Below are 22,362 nucleotides of genomic sequence, written 5' to 3' on the forward strand. Positions count from 1 at the left end.
TGCGGCGAAAACATCAAAATCTGCATAGCATCATGTAAAAGAAAACAGACCCAATACCTTTCCTCAAATATTTTCCCTAAAAGAACCTTACTTGTGTATTTGGCACAGCACGCGTCTCCAATTCTTGGTCTATAGGGTGGTCGACTTTTCGGAGCATTGCAGTACTCTAATAATTCAGCTGTCAACAGGCAGAGCTTTTCCTGATTTTCTAAAATATATAAAAACAATCTTTTGTGAAGAAAATTTCCAATGTTACTATTGACAGTATATGAAAGAATGGCAAGTCTAATCAAAAAATCCTTTGAGTATTAAAATATGCATATTTAAAATATATACATGTCTATAAAATATACATTGTATTTAAAAATAAATATACCCATGACTAGTTGCCATTTGCAGAAGGGATGCAATTAATACTAGGCAGGAATAGGGAGTAAGCCTCTGGTGGATTAATTTCTTGATTAGGGTGGTTATACTAGTTTGTTCACTCTGAATTGTTTAGTGTACTTTTCAGTGAGTGTTATACTTAATAAAATTTTTCTCAATAATATTTCCAGTTCATCATACTACATGTTGTCAGGATCAAAAAACCCTAAGCTCCTGCTTTTTAATACACAGAATAAAAGTAATTTTGTAGTATTAGAGAGAAATTTAAGAGCAGTTATTGGCATTACCACAGTTCTAACTTTGACAATTTGAAAGAAAGGTTCATTTTCTTCAGCCTTAAAAGTGTCTGCAAATTATTCTAAAAAGACTGCATTCAACTTGCACTAACTTTTATTCAGATGCTACAAGAATAAAGTCATATACATTTAAGATATTCCTTAATTGTAAACTTCCATGAAACAAAAAAAGGAAAATTAAAAATAAACTTCCACATGCTACTTTTCTTCATGGTTCGTTCCAGTGTGAAACATTTCTCTAAGCCTCTAAGATGTAGTAAAGCTATGATTACGGATGGATTACGAAGTCTTTCAATATATCTAAAACAGTAAATAAGATTCGATATAGATAATGTGTTTTTAAATAAGAAATTATACAGTAATTAAGGACACTTTTGTTATTAAAAAGGTGTAGACTACCAAGACCAGGCTACTGGATAGGTAGGTGCTGATTGTAGTAGGGCTTCCCTTCATGTTCCCATTGTTGTATTTTTTTTTTTTTTTTTTTTGGAGACAGAGTCTCACTCTGTCTCCTCGGCTGGAGTGCAGTTGCATGATCTCTATTCACTGCAACCTCCGCCTCCTGGGTTTGAGCAGTCCTCCTGCCTCAGCCTCCTGAGTAGCTGGGACTACACCCGGCTAACTTTTGTACTTTTTAGTAGAGACAGGGTTTCACCATATTGGCCAGGATGTTCTCCAACACCTGACCTTGTGATCCACGCACTTCGGCCACCCGAAGTGCAGGCATGAGCCACTGCATCCAGCCTCCACTCATGTTTTATAACTAAATTTGCCTTAAGTGTTATGATCAGTTCTTCCTTAAACAGTGAGCCTCTTTTCCCCTTCACTTCCTAAGGAATTCAAGACCAGCACTTTCATTTTACAGTTTAAAAGATGAGCTTAAGTATGCCTCGAATTTTGGTTTCTTACCTGGCATCCTGTTTGGTAGAGCATAAAACAAGTTTGGGCTTATGATTTCTAATACATTTGCTCGTACAGTTTCACTAACCGGCAATTCTATTGTCTTCCATTGATCAGCTGAAGGGGTAGCTGAAAACATGCAAAACACAGGCCTCACATGGAATAAAAAAAATTTACTGTTGTTTTCCTCAGTAACATATTTAATTCAATCATTTGTTCACAACTGATTATCAACGTTTGCAAATTCCCAAAATAAAAATCTGTATTTTCACAGAACAATCTATTCAATTTGAGGGATTTTGTGGGCAGTGCAAAAAAGTTGACTACAATGAGAATCCTTGAACTATTACACTCCTGTAGTATATTTCTGTATTATATTTCTATCTCTCTCAAATATTTAATATAATTCTTACAATTTACTCAATCTTTAAGGGAGATATATCTGTATAATACATGTTTATCTGATAATTAATTAAAATGAGTGTATTTGTTCAATAAAATAATGTTTCAATAAATACATTATTAACCTATTAATCTCTGTCCATAAAGCATACTACAGGAAAACTGTCATTTATGATGAAAAAATTTTCATAGTCTCTGAAAGCAAGGAATAACAAATTTAAACAAATAAATGGTTTTAAAATGTTACCTTGAAGCCCCTGTGCATGAACTTGAAGCTCATGTTTATTAACAAGTCTGTCATTTGGTAAGTCTTTATGTGGTAAAACAGACTGTAAAACCAGATGTTCATCAATCAGAACATCACTAATTATTAAGGGATAGGAAGTGGAAAGATCAGTGAGTTCAATTCCTGTGCCATTTTCAGTGACTTCAACCACTCTGGCTTGCAATTTTATCCCAGCAACACATATCTGAAATCTTGCTATGGTTTCTTTAGACCAATGCTTGTTTTTAGGCTGTATATCTGGAAAATAAAGACAGCAGTAAAAAGAATCCTACGTACAAGCTTCATTTTTGCTTTAATAATACCCAGGACCAGGTCTTCGCCAAGTTTACTTTTCAGGTCAGCAATCCTGAGTATCCTCAATATCCTCCGTGCCTGACTCACAGACAATGCATTTGCTAATACACTCTAGGATATTAGGAGGCTCAGGATCTTTCCTTACTTTCCCCGATAACATTATCTTTACCTGGCATTTTCCAATAGGAAAAAATAGGAGTACTGTTTGTTTTAGAATTTGTTACGTATAAAATCATGAGCTAATCATTATGCTGGTAAAAGACATCAGCTGATACACTTCTACTTTTGTGGATGGACAGTTTTCTAATAATTTCAAAATGTTTTTCATTATGCAAGCAAAAATTATTTTTCTTGGATAATTTTGGCTTACACCCTTTTCTTTGCAGTGATTTTTCAAACTTGAACATGTATCTCTATCACCTACAGGCCTTGTTAAAACACTGACTGTGGGGCCCTTCCCAGAGTTTCTAATTTTGGTAGGTCTAGGGTGGAAGCCAAGGATCTGGAGTTTTTAACAAGTTGCAATGCTGATGTTACTGGTTTGGGGGCCATATTTTAAGCAGCCCTGGAATAAAACACGGTAATTAAAAACAATAATCTGGGCTGGGCACGGTGGCTTACGCCTGTAATACCAGCACTTTGGGAAGCCAAGGCAGCAGATTACCTGAGGAGTTCAAGACCAGCCCAACCAACATTGAGAAATCCCATCTCTACTAAAAATACAAAAAAATTTAGGCAGTGTGGTGGCACATGCCTGTAATCCCAGCTACTTGGAAGGCTGAGGTAGGAGAATTGCTTGAACCCAAGAGGCAGAGGTTGCAGTGAGCCAAGACCATGCCACTGCACTCCAGCCTGGGCAACAAGAGCAAAACTCCAACTCAAAAAGAAAAAGAAAACCAAAAAGAACAATAATCTGAAACTTATTGTAAAATAAATAGAAAACAGATTAGCAGAAGAAATAAATGCATCTATGCTGCCTGACCTGACCACTGTTAACATTTTGGAGTCCAACCATCCACAATTTTTATGTGCAGATGTCAAAGATACACACATGCACATATATATACATTCTCTTATAAAGTCTTTATAATAATAACCATTACTACAGGTATAATGCCAAGCACTGTTAGTGCTTTGTATTTTTCTTTGATTAACAACTCTGAGGAAGGTAGTAATAATTTCCAGATGAGGAAACAGAAGCACCAAAAGTTTAAATTATTCACCTAAATGTCTCATAGAAAGCAAGCAGCAGAGATGGCTCTGGAGTCTGTTGTCTTCATTATAACACTCTTTTATAACCTACTTTCTTCACTTAAATCCTGAACAAATTTTCATATTAGTAACACATACTTAACATCCTCTTAATGACTGTGCAATAAACAGCTAAACATGCAGAACTTTCTGAGTGCCAGACCCTGCCCTAAACCTTCACTTAATCCTCCTAATAACCCTACGAAATAATTACTATCATTAACCATTAAAGAAATCATTTACCCAATCTGCTATTGACCATGTTATTTTGCCATTATTAACAGCAGTGTAATAATTATTTTTGTAACCTACTCTGTGCAATTCCCAGATTTCTCTGGGACAAATTACTAGGAGTAAAACTACTAAGTCAGAAGGTATGAACACTTGAGGTTCTTGAGGAATCCTGCCAATGCCATCCAGAGGATCGTGCAGTTTCTACTCCCACAGTCAGTAAAGCAGCCTTTTCCCTACTCTGACAACAACACTGGACATTCTGGCCAATAATGTAAATAAATTTCTAAGTTTTATAATATGAAGCAGGATCTTCTAACCCACACAAAGTGTTAAAATTGTAGATATTAATACTCAGAAAATTATATGCCCCAAATATTAGAAAGTAGTTGAGAAAGTTTCTTATTGTATACCATACCTGCTAACCAGCACCGTATCCCCTGAAAGGGAAGGTTTAAAAATGATGATGGTATCATTCGGAGTTCATCTGTAGTAACTTCTTCGATGTTTCCATAATCCACAAAATGTACTTTAACATTTCCATTTGGTAAGATTTGCTTGACTAAAGCACGATACCAATTACCATCACCTAGGTTTAACACAGAGTTTGTGACATGGAACATTTCCTTTCTATCGACACTTGAAATACTTATTTTGAAAAAGCCATCCGTTATCTAAAAGTAGGTAATCAATTTGCTTACTTCCCCAAATCATGCCTTCCATTTTTCAAAATTCAAAAATCTCTAGAAATCTATTTTTATACTATTTCCAAAATTTGTAGTACCACACTTTTAAAGATTTTAAATTAAAATACTTCATTGATAACCTATCCAATAAACAGAGTGTAAAGGTGAAGGTAAGACTTGAATATACTTGTCAGTTTGGACATGTATAATACTCTTACCACTAACAGCTCAGATTATTTTATTTGTTATATGGTAAAAAAATAATATAAGCAGTGGCAGGGCGTGGTGGCTTACACCTGTAATCCCAGCACTTTGGGAGGCTGAGGTGAGTGGATCATGAGTTCAGGAGATCAAAACCATCCTGGCTAACACCGTGAAACCCCGTCTCTACTAAAAATACAGAAAATTAGCTGGGTGTGGTGGCACGCACCTGTAGTTCCAGCTACTTGGGAGGGTGAGGCAGGAGAATCACTTGAACCCAGGAGGTGGAGGCTGCAGTAAGCCAAGATCACGTCACTGCACTCCAGCCTGGGTGACAAAGCAAGACTCCATCTCAATAATAACAACAATAGTTAGTAGTAGTAGTAATGAGTAGAAACATTCTTGTAATAAAGATGATTCATCAAATACATTTTCAAAATACTGTAAACACTTATATAATGACCAGAAGAAATAATGAACCTGCCATGAACAGCTCTTCCATGAGCTAACCTATTTTAATATTATCAGAAATTCTGGAAATAAAAGCGTTAAAATAATGTTTAATAAAGTTCAGGCAACAAAGCATCACTTGGAGGTTCCTTGTTACAAAGAGAGAAGGAAAAACATATGACATCATAAGTATTCATTTGGTCTTGGCCATGAAAAATATTTGCTTAAACGTTAAGAAAACGTACACTAAAAATAAGGGTTGAATGTTAAGAAATACAAGGTTCTAAGAGTCAAGATTACACCAATTGGAACTTACCTGCAAAAAAAGCACAACAAGGTTGTCCTGCTTCTGCCTTGAAACCGTTAGGTAACTTCTGCTGGCAATGTTCTGCTAATGACTTGTTCAAATCATTGAGTTTCTTTAAAGCTGAACATAAAATACACGTAGCATTTAATATTAGAAGATACAGAACATAAAATTTCCTTTAAAGTCAGAAAATGTCTTGATCATAAAAATCCCAGGGAGGGGAGGGTGGGGAGGGATAACATGGGGAGAAATGCCAGATATAGTATGCACCTAAAGTAAAATAAATTAATTTTTAAAAAAATTTTAAAATTGAAAAAATTGAAAAAAAAAAAAAAATCTCTGGTACCTCCCCAAACTACTATTTTTACCCCAATGCTTTTCCTTATTAAAAAATTATTGGGCAAATAAGTTGTTAGTTAATAGTCTCAATAAACCCAACACTAATGATTTACTTGGCACAAAGACATAATTACACCATGATTATCAATACACTAAAGCAGGAACTTTGCAGGCAGACAAAACATACAAGCCCATAGAGAAACTAAATAAAAGCTGTCCCGAAAGTGACTATAATCACTAAATGGATGGCACAGAGAATGTATGCTAAGAAGTTAGAGCTCACGAGCTCTGTATCCTGGAGGTTTCATAAATTCAAAGTACACCACATTTGAAGGGGAGGATATTTCCAGAAGGAAGACGTGGCTCTGAGACAAAGAACAAAATTATGAAATTAGGCAGCCAAAAGTGGGCAGCAGGCTAGAAAAGCAGACAAGTGGACAGGTGGCCTCTGGAGAGAGACATCAGAGGTGTCCCTGCAAAATGCAGACCATGGAGAGCTTCTGAACGCAGAAGAAAGGGATCTGAACCACTCAGTAGTATCAAAAGTGTGTGACAAAGGCTCACTTACCGAAATGGAAAATAAATTCTAATGTGTCAGATGTTTCACCTTTCAGGTTAGCCTAAATAAAGTTTAAGGACACATGATAGGCAATGATATGCTCTGTTGCTGGGGAATTGTTTGGCTGGTCTCTAAGAACACTAGTTCTCAAAAGCACAAACACACACGTTCCTTTGACCTAATACTTTAGCAACTTGCCCCAGGGATATACTCCTAAAGTAAAAATCACAGTACAAGGATTGGTTTTAGTAATAAAAGCTTGTAAATCACTATTTCTGTATTTATCCACAATTAGGTTAATTAAATTAGGATTAACCCACATAGTGGAATACCATGTAGCCATGAAAAAGAATGGAATGGAGACTAAACACCAATGTGGCATCACAGAGTAGGTCCTGGAACGGAAAAAGGACATTACCGGAAAAGCTAGTGAAAATCCAATAAAGTTTGGCGGTCAGTTACTAGTAATATACCACTGTCGGTCTCTTTGTTGCAACAAATGTGCCATGATCACATGCTAACTACAGGAGAAGCTGGGTGAGGGGCATATGGGAACTCTATGTACCATCTTTGCGAGTTTCTGTAAACCTAAAATTATTCCAAAATAAAAACTGTTATTTAAAAAGAGACTGGAGAAAACTCCATGTGAATTGATATCCAAAACAGTGGAAAAAAAATGCAAAAATTACTTACTACTTTATACCATTTATAGATACATAAAAGGTATATACTCATACAAGCATATGTATAGAGTATCTCTGAAAAAACATTTAGTGAGAAGAGGAACCAGGAAACTTACTTTCCACTATACACACTTTTGTAACTTTTGAATTTTGTAACTTTTGAAACATGTTTTCACGTTTCCTTCTTTATCTTTAGAATTTTTAGATGTTTGTATAAATCACCTATAAAAATAAAAAGGAACTTCAAAATTGTAAATTTTAACCTAGATGCAATGGTGGTCTTCCTACCAGATTATTCTGAATGAAGGAATGACAAATCTCCCAACTATGGGGTCTGACAGGGCCTTAGTTATCTAGGCAAATGTCCTTATTTGATGAAGAAAAACCAAGATTTGCAAGTCAAGATCAATGATGCTCACCAGAATGGCTCGAATGAAAAAGAAAACACAATCCTTGTGAGGTTGTGGAGCAATCACATGTTCCTTAATCACTTCAGAAACTGGCCTTTGCAGATGGGGAAGCTGCAAATTTACATACCCTTTATGACCCAACAATTTCATTCCTAGGTATGGACTCCATGAAAATGCCTGCACATGTATACCAGATGTGCTGTAATGCTCACAGCAACATTAATCTACAGCCCAAGTGTCCAACGGTAGAAGGAAACAAACTGCAATACAATTCATAGGATGCAACACTATGCAGCAAAGAAGAACAACATAACAGATACATGTAACATACAATGAACACTATGCAGCAAGGAAAAGCAAGGTACAGATACATGCAGCAATGTTACAGTGGAGTGGGCAGCGGCAAGGCAGGGGCTCACATAGTGTGTAATCCCATTTCTATAAAGTTCAAAACCGGGAAGAACTAATCTGTGCTATTAGAAAGCAGAAATGTTTATTTTTGAAAGAGAGAAGAGGTAATGATGGGAGGGGACAGGAGGGAAACTTCTGGAATACTGGTAATGTTTTATATTGCTTGACTTAGAGGCCGGTTATACAAGTGTGTGGAGTTTGTGATAATTCATTATGTTGTACTCTTTACACATGTATCTATATGTTAATACTTCAATATAAATTAAATTTAATTTCTTTGTTGTTGTTGTTGTTGTTTTCTAGAGACAGGGTCTAGCTCTGCTGCCCAGGCTGGAGTGCACTGGCATGATCAAAGCTCACTGCACCCTTGAGTTCCTGGGCTCCTCATCCTCTTGCCTCAGTGTACCAAAGTGTTGGGATTATAGGTGTAAGCCACTATACCAGGCCAAATTTAATGTCTGTAAATAAATTTAGGAGATATTCTATGAAATATAAACTGGTTTAAATATAAACAGGTATTGCTGAAAATAGAAATAATGGCTTAAAACAGAATAAAAGCTAACTAAGTACAACCAAATTTTTCTTGGAAATACAAGTACCTACTTGGTTCTTCTTGGAAAGAGGTACTTTTATCATTCAGTAACCAACTCACGTGAAGTTATTATCTATGCCAATGTATTTGTAAAAAGAAACAAATGACAAAAATCAACTTACCTTTCTCTTTAATCACGTGGCAATAAAATTCTCCAGGACTATATATTACACAGACCACAACATCTACTGTTTGGTCAACAGCAAGTTCAACCCATGTCCACTCCAATGGATTTACTTTTCCTTCCACACCCAAGGGAACTGTGAAAATAATTAAATATTTTGCAAAATAAATGGACACAGTGGAGGGTGGATGCAGTGAGGCTGGAGTTGCTGAGGAATCCGCTTTTGAAGAATTGAATTTCCACTGACTTTTTAAGTGACTTTATAGAAATATTAACCTTAAAGTCAGTCTTATAATTATTATCTAAGTAAACTTCAAATTTATATTTCTGATCAGCTGCCAGCAACCTGTACAATTCTCCATAAAATTTTATTTTTCAAACACTCTTAAAATATTTAGATGAATGCTTTATTTAAGATGAAAGGCATTCAACATAAATTCTTTTTATAAGTACAAGAAACTTGTATTTACAGAACCATCTGAACTCCAGAACATGCATTATCTAGTAAACATTTTACTTACCACTGGCTTCTTTCATGTCACTAGGTTTATCTGCCACCATCCCCTGTTCTCCCACGGCAAAGGCTGCATCTATGAGAACTTTGCTAACGCTGACATGAGGCGACTTGGATTTATCGATAAGCTCCACCAGGGAACTGTTTTCCAACTTATCCACCACTTTCACTGTGATTATTTTGTTCTGCACAAGATTTTTCATGAGACAAATAGCTTCGGGAGTCCAAATTCCTAATGATGGCTTTACTCCTAACAAAGAATTTTGAATGAATGTTAAAATTATTTTAAAGCATTTAGAAATGTAGCTCATAATTTCCCCTAGTTAAACTTAAGAAACCTATGGCAAACACTGCAAGAAAAACATCTCACTTAAGAACATAAAGATGAATGCATCATTAACAAAGAAAAAGGCTGCTGGTTGGGTGCAGTGGCTCACTCCTGTTGGGCGCAGTGGCTCATTCCAGCACTCTGGCAGGCTGAGGCAGGAGGTTTGAGACCAGCCAGGGCAACGTGGCCAGACTCACAGCTCTATCAACAACAAAAGAAAAAGCTTGTAAAAAGCTTCTATAATATGTAAAACAAAACCCGTATAATTTCACTGACATAAAACATCCAGAAGTACAAATCCACAGAGCCAGAAAGTAGATTGGTTACTACCTGGGGAGAAAAGACTAATCATAAATAGGCACAAGAGACCATACGGGGTGATGGAAATGTTCTAAATCAGACTATGGTGATGTTTGTACAACTTAGTAAATTTACTGAGAATTACTGAATTGTATAGCTAACACCTAAAGTAAACATTACGGCAAGTAAATTATAGCCAATAAAATTAAGAAAGCCATATACAAAAAGTATAAAACAATCCCTGAAGAAATACTGGTCCCTTAGATTAACATATGAGACATCGGTGGCACTTACAACTCAATACTGACAGGGCACTTAAAATCAGCAATCCCAAGTTATGCTTCAGTCAGTTCATTAAATGCAAGGGCCAATTAACATTAAAAAATGTTTAGCCTCACTGGTAATTAGGCAAATTAAAGTGATTTCATTTTTACCCTATCAAAATTGGACAGGATGAAATAACACAGAAGCATCCTTCTGATGCACCAATGTGTACAAGAATGGACTCTCTCATACTCTTTTGGTGGGCATGTAAGCTAGGTCAACCCTTTCTGGAAGACAATGCACAATATGTATCACAAACATGAAAAGAAGGAGACTTACTGACCCGTTCCGCCCGTGGGAATGTAGTCTAAGGAAGTATTTCGGGATATAACTACATTTTGTAACATTGCCTAAGGAAAAGATCTGGGATAAGCTGCAAATGTAATTATAAGAATGTTGCTTCGAGCAAATACTTTGAAATACCCTCTGAGATAGGAAACTCCTTACAAATTATGGTACATTTTAATGAAGTCAACTGATGGATGTGGAAAGAAATCTCTGATCCTAGTGGGATAAATGACCTATATAGAAACTTTTAAGCATCTGATCATGTTGTTTTGAGAAGCAGCTTTTCCCTATTTCATGTATCTTTTCATGTTTTCATGTTTCCTTCTTCATCTTTAGAATTTTTAAAGAATACAGAGGCTATGAAAATTCCATACCTGCTAGCACACACTTTATAGCTTGCATTGGCAATTCCAACAACTTTGGGATTATGGGGCAAAGTCTCATCAAACTAAGGATTTCAAAGTTTCCATAATCTACATATCCGACCAGTACAGATTCTTCAGAAGCGTAAGCCAAAACAGAGGCACGGTACCACTGATCATCCTCTGAAAAAGGAAGAGACTCAATCTCAAATGATTTTTCCACCGTAGAAATAAACAAAAACCTTTCCTCCTCAAATTAGAGATGGTCATTCATATATTTTTCTTTAATAGTTATCAAGTTTATACAACAATATGTTTACTAATTTTGCTTATCAGAAGCCTTCAACTCCTAAAATGTAACCTTTATTAGTAGTGTACTACATTAATTATGCCATATGCTGTCATTATTAGTTTACATGCCTTATCTCTCCAGTAGAGTTAGCTCATTAGGACAGAGAATATATACTGATCATGTGAATCACAAGGTCTCAATCAGTACATGAAGCATTTACTAGCAAGACTAGTTATAAAACACCTGACAAGCATGAGTCAATTAGACTACACCAACCAACTGATCAATTTACTGGAGGATTACTGCATCTCCCCTTCCATGAGGCCCCTGGACCTCTCTTTGGCAGAGAATAACATAACCTAGTTATCATAAGGCAGGACTTGTGCCATGCAAAGGCTGCACCATGACAGCTCCACACTTCCAGGCCCTCTTGCTGTTTCAATAAAACCAGTGAAGATATGACCCTGGGAGTTTGCATATCCACCTATTAGCTTAAACAGAATTATCTTTACCAGTCTCCAAAAACCAAAAGGCTGACAAAATAACCCAAAATACCTCCTTTATACCTCCATCTCCTTGACACACACAGGCCCTCTGCCCTTACCCAGATCAGACCACACTCCTTCCAACAAGTTTAATTTGATCTATTAAAAAACGTGATTGGTTGACTCTAATACTCAAGCTTCAAATCCAGCCATCAGTGCAAACCAAAGACTATGTTTCAACAGTTTTTACTCAATTGTAAGTTAAAAAATAATAATAAATTTTAAAAATCAGTAATACTCTTTCCTTACCTGAGAACTGAGCACAACATACATCACCAATGGCTGGATAAAAATCAGAGCGTGGAGATAACTGACCACAGTATTCACTAAGGGACGCCTGAAGTTCAGCAAGCTTACCTGCAGATAAAGATCACATCTTAAAGAAATATGTATATATACATTATTTCTACATGTCGAGTCTCTTGAAGTATTTTAGCTTGACAGCAAATCAAGAGAACTGACTTACGGCCACTTTGCAGTTGTTGACAAAAGAAGTCTTCTGGTGTTTGAATGTGGGCCACCACACCACAAAACTCATCACCTATATTCAAAGTTAACACTTTTGGGATTAGGTCGCTTTTGTCTACAACAATTTTGTTTTCAGCTGTCATTTTTCCAGCATCTTCAGGATCACCTTATCAGAAGAAAACAGAAAAGTAAGCCATTCTGTTTCCATCCAAAGTTAAAAAAAAATACATATATATGTATATATGCATGCTTTAATGATTTGAAAAAGAGTATGACTATGACTGCAAGGTTCCTGGAAGATGGCAGTCTGAGAGCTCATGGTGTTTCTTCTTCCCAATAATAAATGTTTTTAATAAAGGCAGTTTTTGATGTCACCAAAAGCTAGAGTGTCCCAAGAAAGAAAATCAGTGACTTAGAAAAGACAAGTTCAGATCTAATTAAAATGTTCTATAACAGACTCTTTATAGTCCCTAAAAGAGTTCAAGAAAATGTAATTTGGAATATATATCCTCTCATGATACTCAAGTAGAAACATATCAAATTAGGACCTACTTACTCTACAGTGAAATGATAAATCCCACAGGGAACAATTTATTAGGATAAAATAATTATAAATTTAAAACGTATTCAACAGTTCAAAAAAGATACAAGCAACCTAAGTAACAAGTCAAGAGAAAAGTAAGTAGGGCCAACCTAAGAGTCTAAGAAGGAAAGCCTTCAAAAGCACAATGAAAAACAACTCAGGAAACTCACAGAAATGAAAAAAGTATAGTCTATACAATTCTGACTACTCAAGGAATATATTTTTAGCATCGAGATACTTAGCGACATCATGACAACGTATCAGAATCCTGGAAGACAAAGAAAAACTACTACTGTTTTAAGCAACTAAAGGATAAGATATCATTCACATAAAACTAAGGCTGACTTCATTGCTTTAATCACAGAAATATGAGAAAATAATTATCTGTATTATAGACTTATTAAAGGAAATGGTTCTCACCATTGAAGACCAAGCGGTGACTGGGATAGACCACAAGAAGTGGAGGGAATTTGCTATCTAGGAGTGACCTCTCAGAATGTAGTACAATGGATTCTTGAGGTTATGTTAAAAAATCCATTGAAATGGATAACTGGCTCGTAGCCTAAGTAAATGTAATGATCTCAAGTGTAAAAGGCAAGAGATAGGCTCAAATTAAAAATCATTTCTTTAAAATGTTCTCCTCCCCCCAATAAAATCACAACATAAGTAAGGAAAAAAGGAAGAGAAAAACTTAACAGCAAGGAAAAGGAACCACTGTCCTGTTGTTTCACAGCACAGGATGCATAATGGTGGAAAGAGCACTAAACTGGAGTAACAGGGTCTAGATTCTGGTTCTACATCTCCAGGCTTAAGGTGACCCACTGGACCAGTTAGTTTCTGTTTCTTTGCGTGTACAAAGGTGGTATGGGAGATCTGGATGGTTCCTTTCAGCTCCATGAGTCTGTCATAAGATCCTCCATGAGTTATTGTTTTCTTTAAGAGACAGGGCCTTGCTGTGTTGCCCAGGCTGGAGTGCAGTGGCTATTCACAAGTGCAATCATGGCACACTGGGGGCCTTAAACTCCTGGTCTCCAACCCATCCTCCCACTTCAGCGTCCTGTGTAGTTGAGACTAGAGAAGCAAGCCACTGTGCCAACTTTAAAATTTATATTTGGCCGGCGTGGTGGCTCACACCTGTAATCCCAGAACTTTGGGAGGCCAAGGCAAGCAGATCCTGAGATCAGGGGATCAAGACCATCCCAGCCAACATGGTGAAATCCATATTGCATAAAAATACAAAAAAATTAGCAGGGTGTGGTGGCACATGCCTGTAGACCCAGCTACTCGGGAGGCCAAGGCAGGAGAATCACTTGAACCCAGGAGGAGAAGGCTGCAGTGAGCTGAGATCATGCCACTGCACTCCAGCCTGGAGACAGAGTAAGATGCCATCTCAAAAAAAAAAAAAAAAAAAAAAAATTTAGAGGGTGGAGATCCAAGATGGCCGGTTAGGAGCAGCTCAGGATTGCAGCTCCCAGTGAAAGTGTAGAGGGTAAGTGGACGCCACATTGCCAGATGGATTTTTATTGCCCACAGACCAGAGATTCCCAGGCGGAGGAGCCCCACGGGTCTCCAGCACAGCTGTTTTGGCCGGCACAGCAGTTCCCAGTGCAGAGTAAATGGGACTGGGCCCCCCCGTTAGCCAGCAAGGGGTGCTCCGGGAAGCTCCGGGAAGGCAGAGTTACTCATTCATCTGATTGAAAAAAAGGGGACTGAAACAGGGAGCCAGGCCAGGAGATTCCCGGGCAAAAAAGCACCACGAATCTCAGTGCTGCTGTTTCAGCTGGCACAGTGGGTCACCGCATGGGAAATCACACAGATCCCGGCACCTTTTCAACAGGCGACTGTAACACCTGGGAGAGAGCCGACCATTCAACTAAAAAAAAAAAAAAGGCTCTGAGGCAGGGAGCCAGGTGATCAGGCTCGGCTGGTCCCACCCCCACAAAAAAAAACAAAACAAAAAAAAAAAAAACAGCAATTGGAAACGCTCTGGGTTGAGAGTTTCACAGCAAGCACAGCTGAACCTGGGACGGTCCAGCTCTGTGGGGGAGGGGCGTCTGCCATTACCGAGGCACTCCGCCATTGCCAAGGCAACCCGCCATTTCAGACAGAGTCCGTCATTACAGAGGCGGGCCACCATTGCTGAGGCAGTTCTAACTACACCCATATAAACAGGACTGCAGGGAAGTTCACATGGCAGCTGGGCGGAGCCCACAGCAGCTCAGCGAAGCATCTGCAGGCAGACAGTGACTAAGCTGCCTCCTTGCTGGGCAGGGCAGCCCTGAAAAACAAAAAAAAGGCAGCAGCACAGCGGAAACTCATAAATAAAGCCCTAACTCCCCAGGACAGAACACCTGGGAAAAAAAAGGGGTTTATGAGTTCTGCTGCAGCAGACTTAAACGTACCTGCCCAGCAGCTCTGAATGAACAACTGAGCTCACAGCTCAGCACTTGAGCTACTATAAAGGAGAGACTGTCTCCTCAAGCAGCTCCCTGACCACCATATATCCAAAGAGTAACCTCATAAAGGAGAGCTCAGACTGACATTTGGCGGGTATCCTTCTGGAACAAAGCAGAAGAAGAAACTGGTAGCAACCCTTACTGTTCTGCAGCTGCTGCAGGTGATCCCCAGGCAAGCAGGGCTTGGAGTGGACCTCAGCAGTCCAACAGCAGAGGGGCCAGACTGTTAGAAGGAAAACTAAGAAACAGAAATAACTTCATCATCAACAAACAGGATGTCCACTCAGAGACCCAATCAGAAAGTCAGCAACTACAAAGACGACAGTGGATAAATCCACAAAGATGGGAAGAAACCAGCACAAAAAGGATGAAAACACCCGAAACCAGAACACCTCTCCTCCTACAAGGGATCACAACTCCTCACCAGCAAGGGAACAAGACTGGATGGAGAATGAGTGTGATGAAATGACAGAATCAGGCTTCAGAAGGTGGGTAATAAGAAACTTCCGTGAGCTAAAAGAACATGTTCTAACCCAATGCAAAGAAACTAAGAACCTTGAAAAAAGATTTGACGAAATGCTAATGAGAATGGACAACTTAGAGAGGAATATAAGTGAATTGATGGAGCTGAAAAATACAACACGAGAACTTTGCGAAGCATGCACAAGTTTCAACAGCCAAATTGACCAAGCAGAAGAAAGGGTATCAGAGGTTGAAGATCAACTCAATGAAATAAAATGAGAAGGCAAGATTAGAGAAAAAAGGGTAAAAAGGAAAGAACAAAGTCAACAAGAAATATGGGACTATGTGAAAAGACCTAATCTACGTTTAATAGGTGTACCTGAATGTGACGAAGAGAATGAATCCAAGCTGGAAAATACTCTTCAGGATATTATCCAGGAAAACTTCCCCAACCTAGTAAGGCAGGCCAATATTCACGTCCAGGAAATACAGAGAACACCACAAAGATATTCCTCAAGAAGAGCAACCCCAAGGCACATGGTGGGGGCTAGTATTCAACATCCTTAAAGAAAAGAACTTTCAACCCAGAATTTCATATCCAGCCAAACTAAGCTTCATAAGTGAAGGAAAAATAAAATCCTTTGCAAATAAGCAAGTACTCAGAGATTTCATCACCACCAGGCCTACTTTACAAGAGCTCCTGAAAGAGGCACTACACATAGAAAAGAACAACCAGTACCAGTCACTCCAAAAACATACCAAATGGTAAAGAGCATCAAAACAATGAAGAATCTGCATCAACTGATGGGCAAAACAGCCAGCTAGCATCAACATGGCAGTATCAAATTCACACATAACAATATTAACCCTAAACGTAAATGGCCTAAATGCCCCAATCAAAAGACACAGACTGGCAAATTGGATAAAAAGCCAAAACCCATCAGTGTGCTGTATCCAGGAAACCCATCTCACATGCAAGGATATATAAAGGCTCAAAATAAAGGGATGGAGGAAGATTTACCAAGCAAATGGAGAGCAAAAAAAAGCAGGAGTTGCAATTCTCATCTCTGATAAAATAACTTTAAAGCAACAAAGATCAAAAGAGACAAAGAAGGACATTACATAATGGTAAAAGGATCAATGCAAGAAGAAGAGCTAACAATCCTAAATACATATGCACCCAATACAGGAGCACCCAGATACATAAGGCAAGTTCTTAATGACTTACAAAGAGACTTAGACTCGCACACAATAATAGTGGGAGACTTTAACACCCCATTGACAATATTAGACAGATCAACGAGACAGAAAATTAACTAGGATGTCCAGGACTTGAACTCAGACGTGGAACAAGCAAACCTAATAGACATTTACAGAACTCTCCACCCCAAATCCACAGAATATACATTCTTCTCAGCACCACATCACACCTACTCTAAAATTGACCACATAATTGGAAGTAAATCACTCCTCAGCAAATGCAAAAGTACAGAAATCATAACAGTCTCTCAGAACACAGTGCAATCAAGTTAGAACTCAGAATTCAGAAACCAACCCAGAACTGCACAGCTTCAAGGAATCTGAACAACTGGCTCTTGAATGTTGACTGGATAAATGATGAAATGAAGGCAGAAATAAAGATGTTCTTCGAAACCAACGAGAATGAAGACACAACATACCAGAATCTCTGGGACACATTTAAAGCAGTCTCTAGAGGAAAATATATAGCAATTAGTGCCCACACGAGAAGAAAGGAGAGATCTAAAATTGACACCCCATCATCAAAATTGAAAGAGCTAGAGGAGCAAGATCAAAAGAACTCAAAACCTAACAGAAGACAAGAAATAACTAAGATCAGAGCAGAACTGAGGGAGATAGAGACACAAAAAACCCTTCAAAAAATCAATAAATCCAGGAGCTGGTTTTTTGAAAAGATCCCCAAAATAGACCACTAAACAGATTAATAAAAAAGAAAAGAGAGAATAACCAAATAGATTCAACAAAAAACAATAAAGGGGATATCACCACAGATTTCACAGGAATTCAAATCATCATCAGAGATTATTACAAACAACTCTATGCACATAAACTAGGAAACCTGGAAGAAATGGATAAATTCCTGGACACTTGCCTCCTCCCAAACCTAAACCAGGAAGAAATTGAAATCCTGAATAGACCAATAACAAGGTCTGAAGTGGAGGTGGCAATTAAGAGCCTAACACCCAAAAAAAGCCCAGGTCCAGATGCGTTTGCAGCCGAATTCTACTAGACATACAAAGAGGAGCTGGTACCATTCCTTCTGAAACTATTCCAAATAATCCAAAAAGAGGGAATCCTTCCCAAATCATTTTATGAGACCAACATCATCCTGATACCAAAACCCGGCAGAGACTCAACGAGAAACAAAAACTACAGGCCAATATCCACGATGAATAGAGATGCAAAAATCTTCAATAAAATACTGGCAAGCCGATTACAACAGCACATCAAAAAGCTTATCCACCATGATCAAATAGGATTCATCCTGGGGATGCAAGGCTGGTTCAACATATGCAAGTCTATAAACGTAATTCACCACATAAACAGAACCAAAGACAAAAACCACGATTATCTCAATTGATGCAGAGAAGGCCTTTGACAAAATTCAACAGCCCTTTATGCTAAAAACCCTCAATAAACTAGGTATTGATGGAACGTATGTCAAAATAATAAAAGTTATTTATAACAAACCAACAGCCAATATCATACTGAATGGGCAAAAACTGGAAGCATTCCCTTTGAAATCTGGCACTAGACAAGGATGCCCTCTCTCACCACTCCTATTCAATATAGTACTGGAAGTTCTAGCCAGAGCAATCATGCAAGAAAAAGAAATAAAGGGTATTCAAATAGGAAAGGCGGAAGTCAAACTGTCTCTATTTGCAGATGACATGATTGTATATCTAGAAAACCCCATCGTCTCAGCCGAAAATCTCCCGAAACTGATAAGCAACTTCAGCAAAGTCTCAGGATACAAAATCAATGTGCAAAAATCACAAGCATTCCTATACACCAATAACAGACTTAAAGAGAGCCACATCAAGAATGAACTGCCATTCACAATTGCTACAAAAAGAATAAAAATACCTAGGAATACAACTAACAAGAAACGTAAAGGACCTCTTCAAGGAGAACTACAAACCACTGCTCAACGAAGTAAGAGAGGACACAAACAGATGGAGAAACATTCCATGTTCATAGTTAGGAAGAATCAATATCGTGAAAATGGCCATACTGCCCAAAGTAATTTATAGATTCAATGCTATCCCCATCAAGCTACCAATGACCTTCTTCACAGAACTGGAAAAAAACACCTTAAACTTCATATGGAACCAAAAGAGAGCCCGCATAGCCAAGTCAATTCTAAGCAAAAAGGACAAAGCAGGAGGCATCACACTACCGGACATCAAACTATACTACAAGGCTACAGCAATCAAAACAGCATGGTACTGGTACCAAAACAGAGATACAGACCAATGGAACAGAACAGAGGACTCGGAGGCAACACAACATATCTACAACCATCCGATCTTTGACAAACCTGACAAAAACAAGCAATGGGGAAAAGGAGTCCCTGTTTAATAAATGGTGTTGGGAAAACTGGCTAGCCATATGCAGAAAGCAGAAACTGGACCCCTTCCTGACACCTTACACTAAAGTTAACTCCAGATAGATTAAAGACTTAAACATAAGACCTAACACCATAAAAACCCTAGAAGAAAATCTAGGCAAAACCATTCAGGACATAGGCGTAGGCAAGGACTTCATGACAAAAACACCAAAAGCATTGGCAACAAAAGCCAGAATAGACAAATGGGACCTAATCAAACTCCACAACTTCTGCACGGCAAAAGAAACAGTCATTAGAGTGAATCGGCAACCAACAGAATGGGAAAAAATTTTTGCAGCTTACCCATCTGACTAAGGGCTGATATCCAGAATTTACAAAGAACTAAAACAGATCTACAAGAAAAAAAACAAGCCCATTCAAAAGTGGGTGAAGGATATGAACAGACACTTTACAAAAGAAGCCATACATGAGGCCAACAAACATGAAAAAATGCTCATCATCACTGGTCATTAGAGAAATGCAAATCAAAACTACATTGAGATACCATCTCACGCCAGTTAGAATGGCGATCATTAAAAAATCTGGAGACAACAGATGCTGGAGAGGATGTGGAGAAATAGGAACACTTTTACACTGTTGGTGTGAATGTAAATTAGTTCAACCATTGTGGAAGACAGTGTGGCAATTCCTCAAAGACCTAGAAGTAGAAATTCCATTTGACCCAGCAATCCCATTACTGGGTATATATCCAAAGGATTATAAATCGTTCTACTATAAGGACACATGCACACGAATGTTCATTGCAGCACAGTATACAATAGCAAAGACCTGGAACCAACCCAAATGCCCATCGATGGTAGACTGGACAAGGAAAATGTGGCACATATACACCATGGAATACTATGCAGCCATCAAAAACGATGAGTTCACGTCCTTTGTAGGGACATGGATGAACCTGGAAGCCATCACTCTCAGCAAACTGACACAAGAACAGAAAATCAAACACCGCATGTTCTCACTCATAGGCGGGTGTTGAACAATGAGAACACATGGACACAGGGAGGGGAGCACTACACACTGGGGTCTGTTGGGGGGACATAGGGGAGGGACAGCGGGGGGTGGGGAGTTGGGGAGAGATAGCATGGGGAGAAATGCCAGATACAGGTGAAGAGGAGGAAGGCAGCAAATCACACTGCCACGTATGCACCTATGCAATAATCTTGCATGTTCTTCACATGTACCCCAAAACCTAAAATGCAATAAAAATAAAGTGTCAAAAAAATTTATCTTAAATATCTAATGTAGGTCAGATGTCATACTAAGCAATGGGGAGAAGTAGTTAAGTAAAAGGCCACAGTCTTTGCATCTAGATATTCTAAATCTTGTAGGAGACAGAAGATTTCAATCAGGCGCTACAATGTGGTAAATTTCCCAAGAGAGTGCACAATCATAATGCAGGCTGAGTGCAGCTGGGCTTAGCAACACTGTAGGAAGAGGGGACAAAAGCCCAGTCATGTCGCTGGCTCGGTGTGCTGATAGTAGAGACCAAGTCGTAAAGCCTTTCAGCCAGGCTAAGTTAAAAACAGGCAGGACAGGAGGACAGATTTAATTCCGCCACAGAGGCACAGCTAAATTCTTAAGAAGATGGTTTAAAGGGAAGTCTCAGCAATATCCCGTATCTCATCTTTATTCTAACTTCCAAATCTGATTCTCCCATACCCACAAACATGACTTGAATCCAGCAAGCTGCATCCAGAGGTGTCTCAAGCCTCCATTCCCTTTGTTGGCTTCAGAATCGTGTCCAACCCCCTTAACACAGCTCCTGGGACCTTTAATGATCTGCTGTAGCTTACCTCCTGACCTATACCTCCCCATCATGTACCTCTTAACCATCTGTCAAATCCAGCCCTACTTATTTTTCAGTTTCTCAGGCCTGACCATGCTTCTTCCCATCTCTAGGCCTTAACACATGTTCCTTTTCTTGCCACAAACTCCTCACCCCCAGCACCTGGTTATTTCCTGCTCCGTGTGGCATCACTTCCAGATGGCCTCATTGCAAGTCTTAGGTACCTTCCCTCCTGCTTCCATTGCACCCTGCACTTTCTCTATTACATCTGATTTCTCTATCCTACATAATTTCTTCTGCTTGTCTGTACTGGATGAAGGCACCTTCATAGTGCCTTAGTGAAGAAGATATTGCTCAGTGGTTTTCTCGTACCTTCCATTGGATACCTTCATAGCATCTGATATTACTGATGACTCCCAGTCCTGGAAGCGTTTACCCTCTGCTGCTCTGGCAAGGTTTTTCCCATTCTGTTCCCACCTTTCCCAACACAGCTCCTCACTACAAGTTGCAGGCCCCAGCTTCATCCTCCTCATTATTCTTCCTCATTCCGTTGCACCAGCAACTCATGGTTTCAACCGTGACTACCACTGAACCGTTTGGTTTCCTCCTCCAAATGACAAAGAACTGAAAGCTTTTCATTAAAGCTGTCCCACCAAAATCTGTGTCTCAGACATATCACATAGGCAAATCAGACAGGGAGATAAACTATGACATCAGAAAATTGTTTCAATTGTCCATGAATGATGATTGCGGAGCTTAGAAAACGGTAGTAGGGAAAGAAAGAAAAAAGGCATATACAAAGGATACTTGGGAAGAAGAATCAATAAAGACTTGGCAACCAATTAGATAGGCAAACAGATGGGAGGTAGGAAGAAGTCAGATTTAAGGATGAGTCAAGTGTGCTTATGCGACAGAATGTGTCCAACCATGGCACTGTCTATCTGGCAATCACCTCTGGATGAATGAGCAAGAGATAATGAATTATGTCTACTCCTAAAGCAATAGGTACAGAAGCAAAGTAAAGGATCAAGAAGACAATACAAACACAGCTGACTAGGCAATTAAGAAATAAAACGCTGAAAGCAAAATTTCTTGGTACTCTTGTTAATCTACATAAACCACACACAAAAGTTTTTATGGAAGTAAAAACCGTAAGAAACACTGTCCTACTAGAA

General features: G+C 38.6%; 1 protein-coding gene across 1 annotated transcript in view; it reads right to left on the reverse strand.

Moving 5' to 3' along the window:
- Positions 1–22,362, reverse strand: part of TDRD1 (tudor domain containing 1) — a 47,388-nt gene that overhangs the window by 5,373 nt on the left and 19,653 nt on the right. Inside the window, exons 11-20 of the mRNA XM_012448089.3 lie at positions 12,229–12,396; positions 12,012–12,119; positions 10,938–11,108; positions 9,331–9,573; positions 8,808–8,945; positions 5,701–5,811; positions 4,466–4,636; positions 2,233–2,508; positions 1,593–1,712; positions 92–208 (exon numbers count right to left, since the gene is read on the reverse strand). Of these exons, the coding sequence (XP_012303512.2) occupies positions 92–208; positions 1,593–1,712; positions 2,233–2,508; positions 4,466–4,636; positions 5,701–5,811; positions 8,808–8,945; positions 9,331–9,573; positions 10,938–11,108; positions 12,012–12,119; positions 12,229–12,396 (1,623 nt within the window). The remainder of the gene's footprint in view (positions 1–91; positions 209–1,592; positions 1,713–2,232; positions 2,509–4,465; positions 4,637–5,700; positions 5,812–8,807; positions 8,946–9,330; positions 9,574–10,937; positions 11,109–12,011; positions 12,120–12,228; positions 12,397–22,362) is intronic.

This window comes from Aotus nancymaae, unplaced genomic scaffold, assembly GCF_030222135.1.
Source record: "Aotus nancymaae isolate 86718 unplaced genomic scaffold, 86718_ANA_hifiasm-v0.15.2.pri h1tg000010l, whole genome shotgun sequence".
Taxonomy (NCBI): Eukaryota; Metazoa; Chordata; class Mammalia; order Primates; family Aotidae; genus Aotus; species Aotus nancymaae.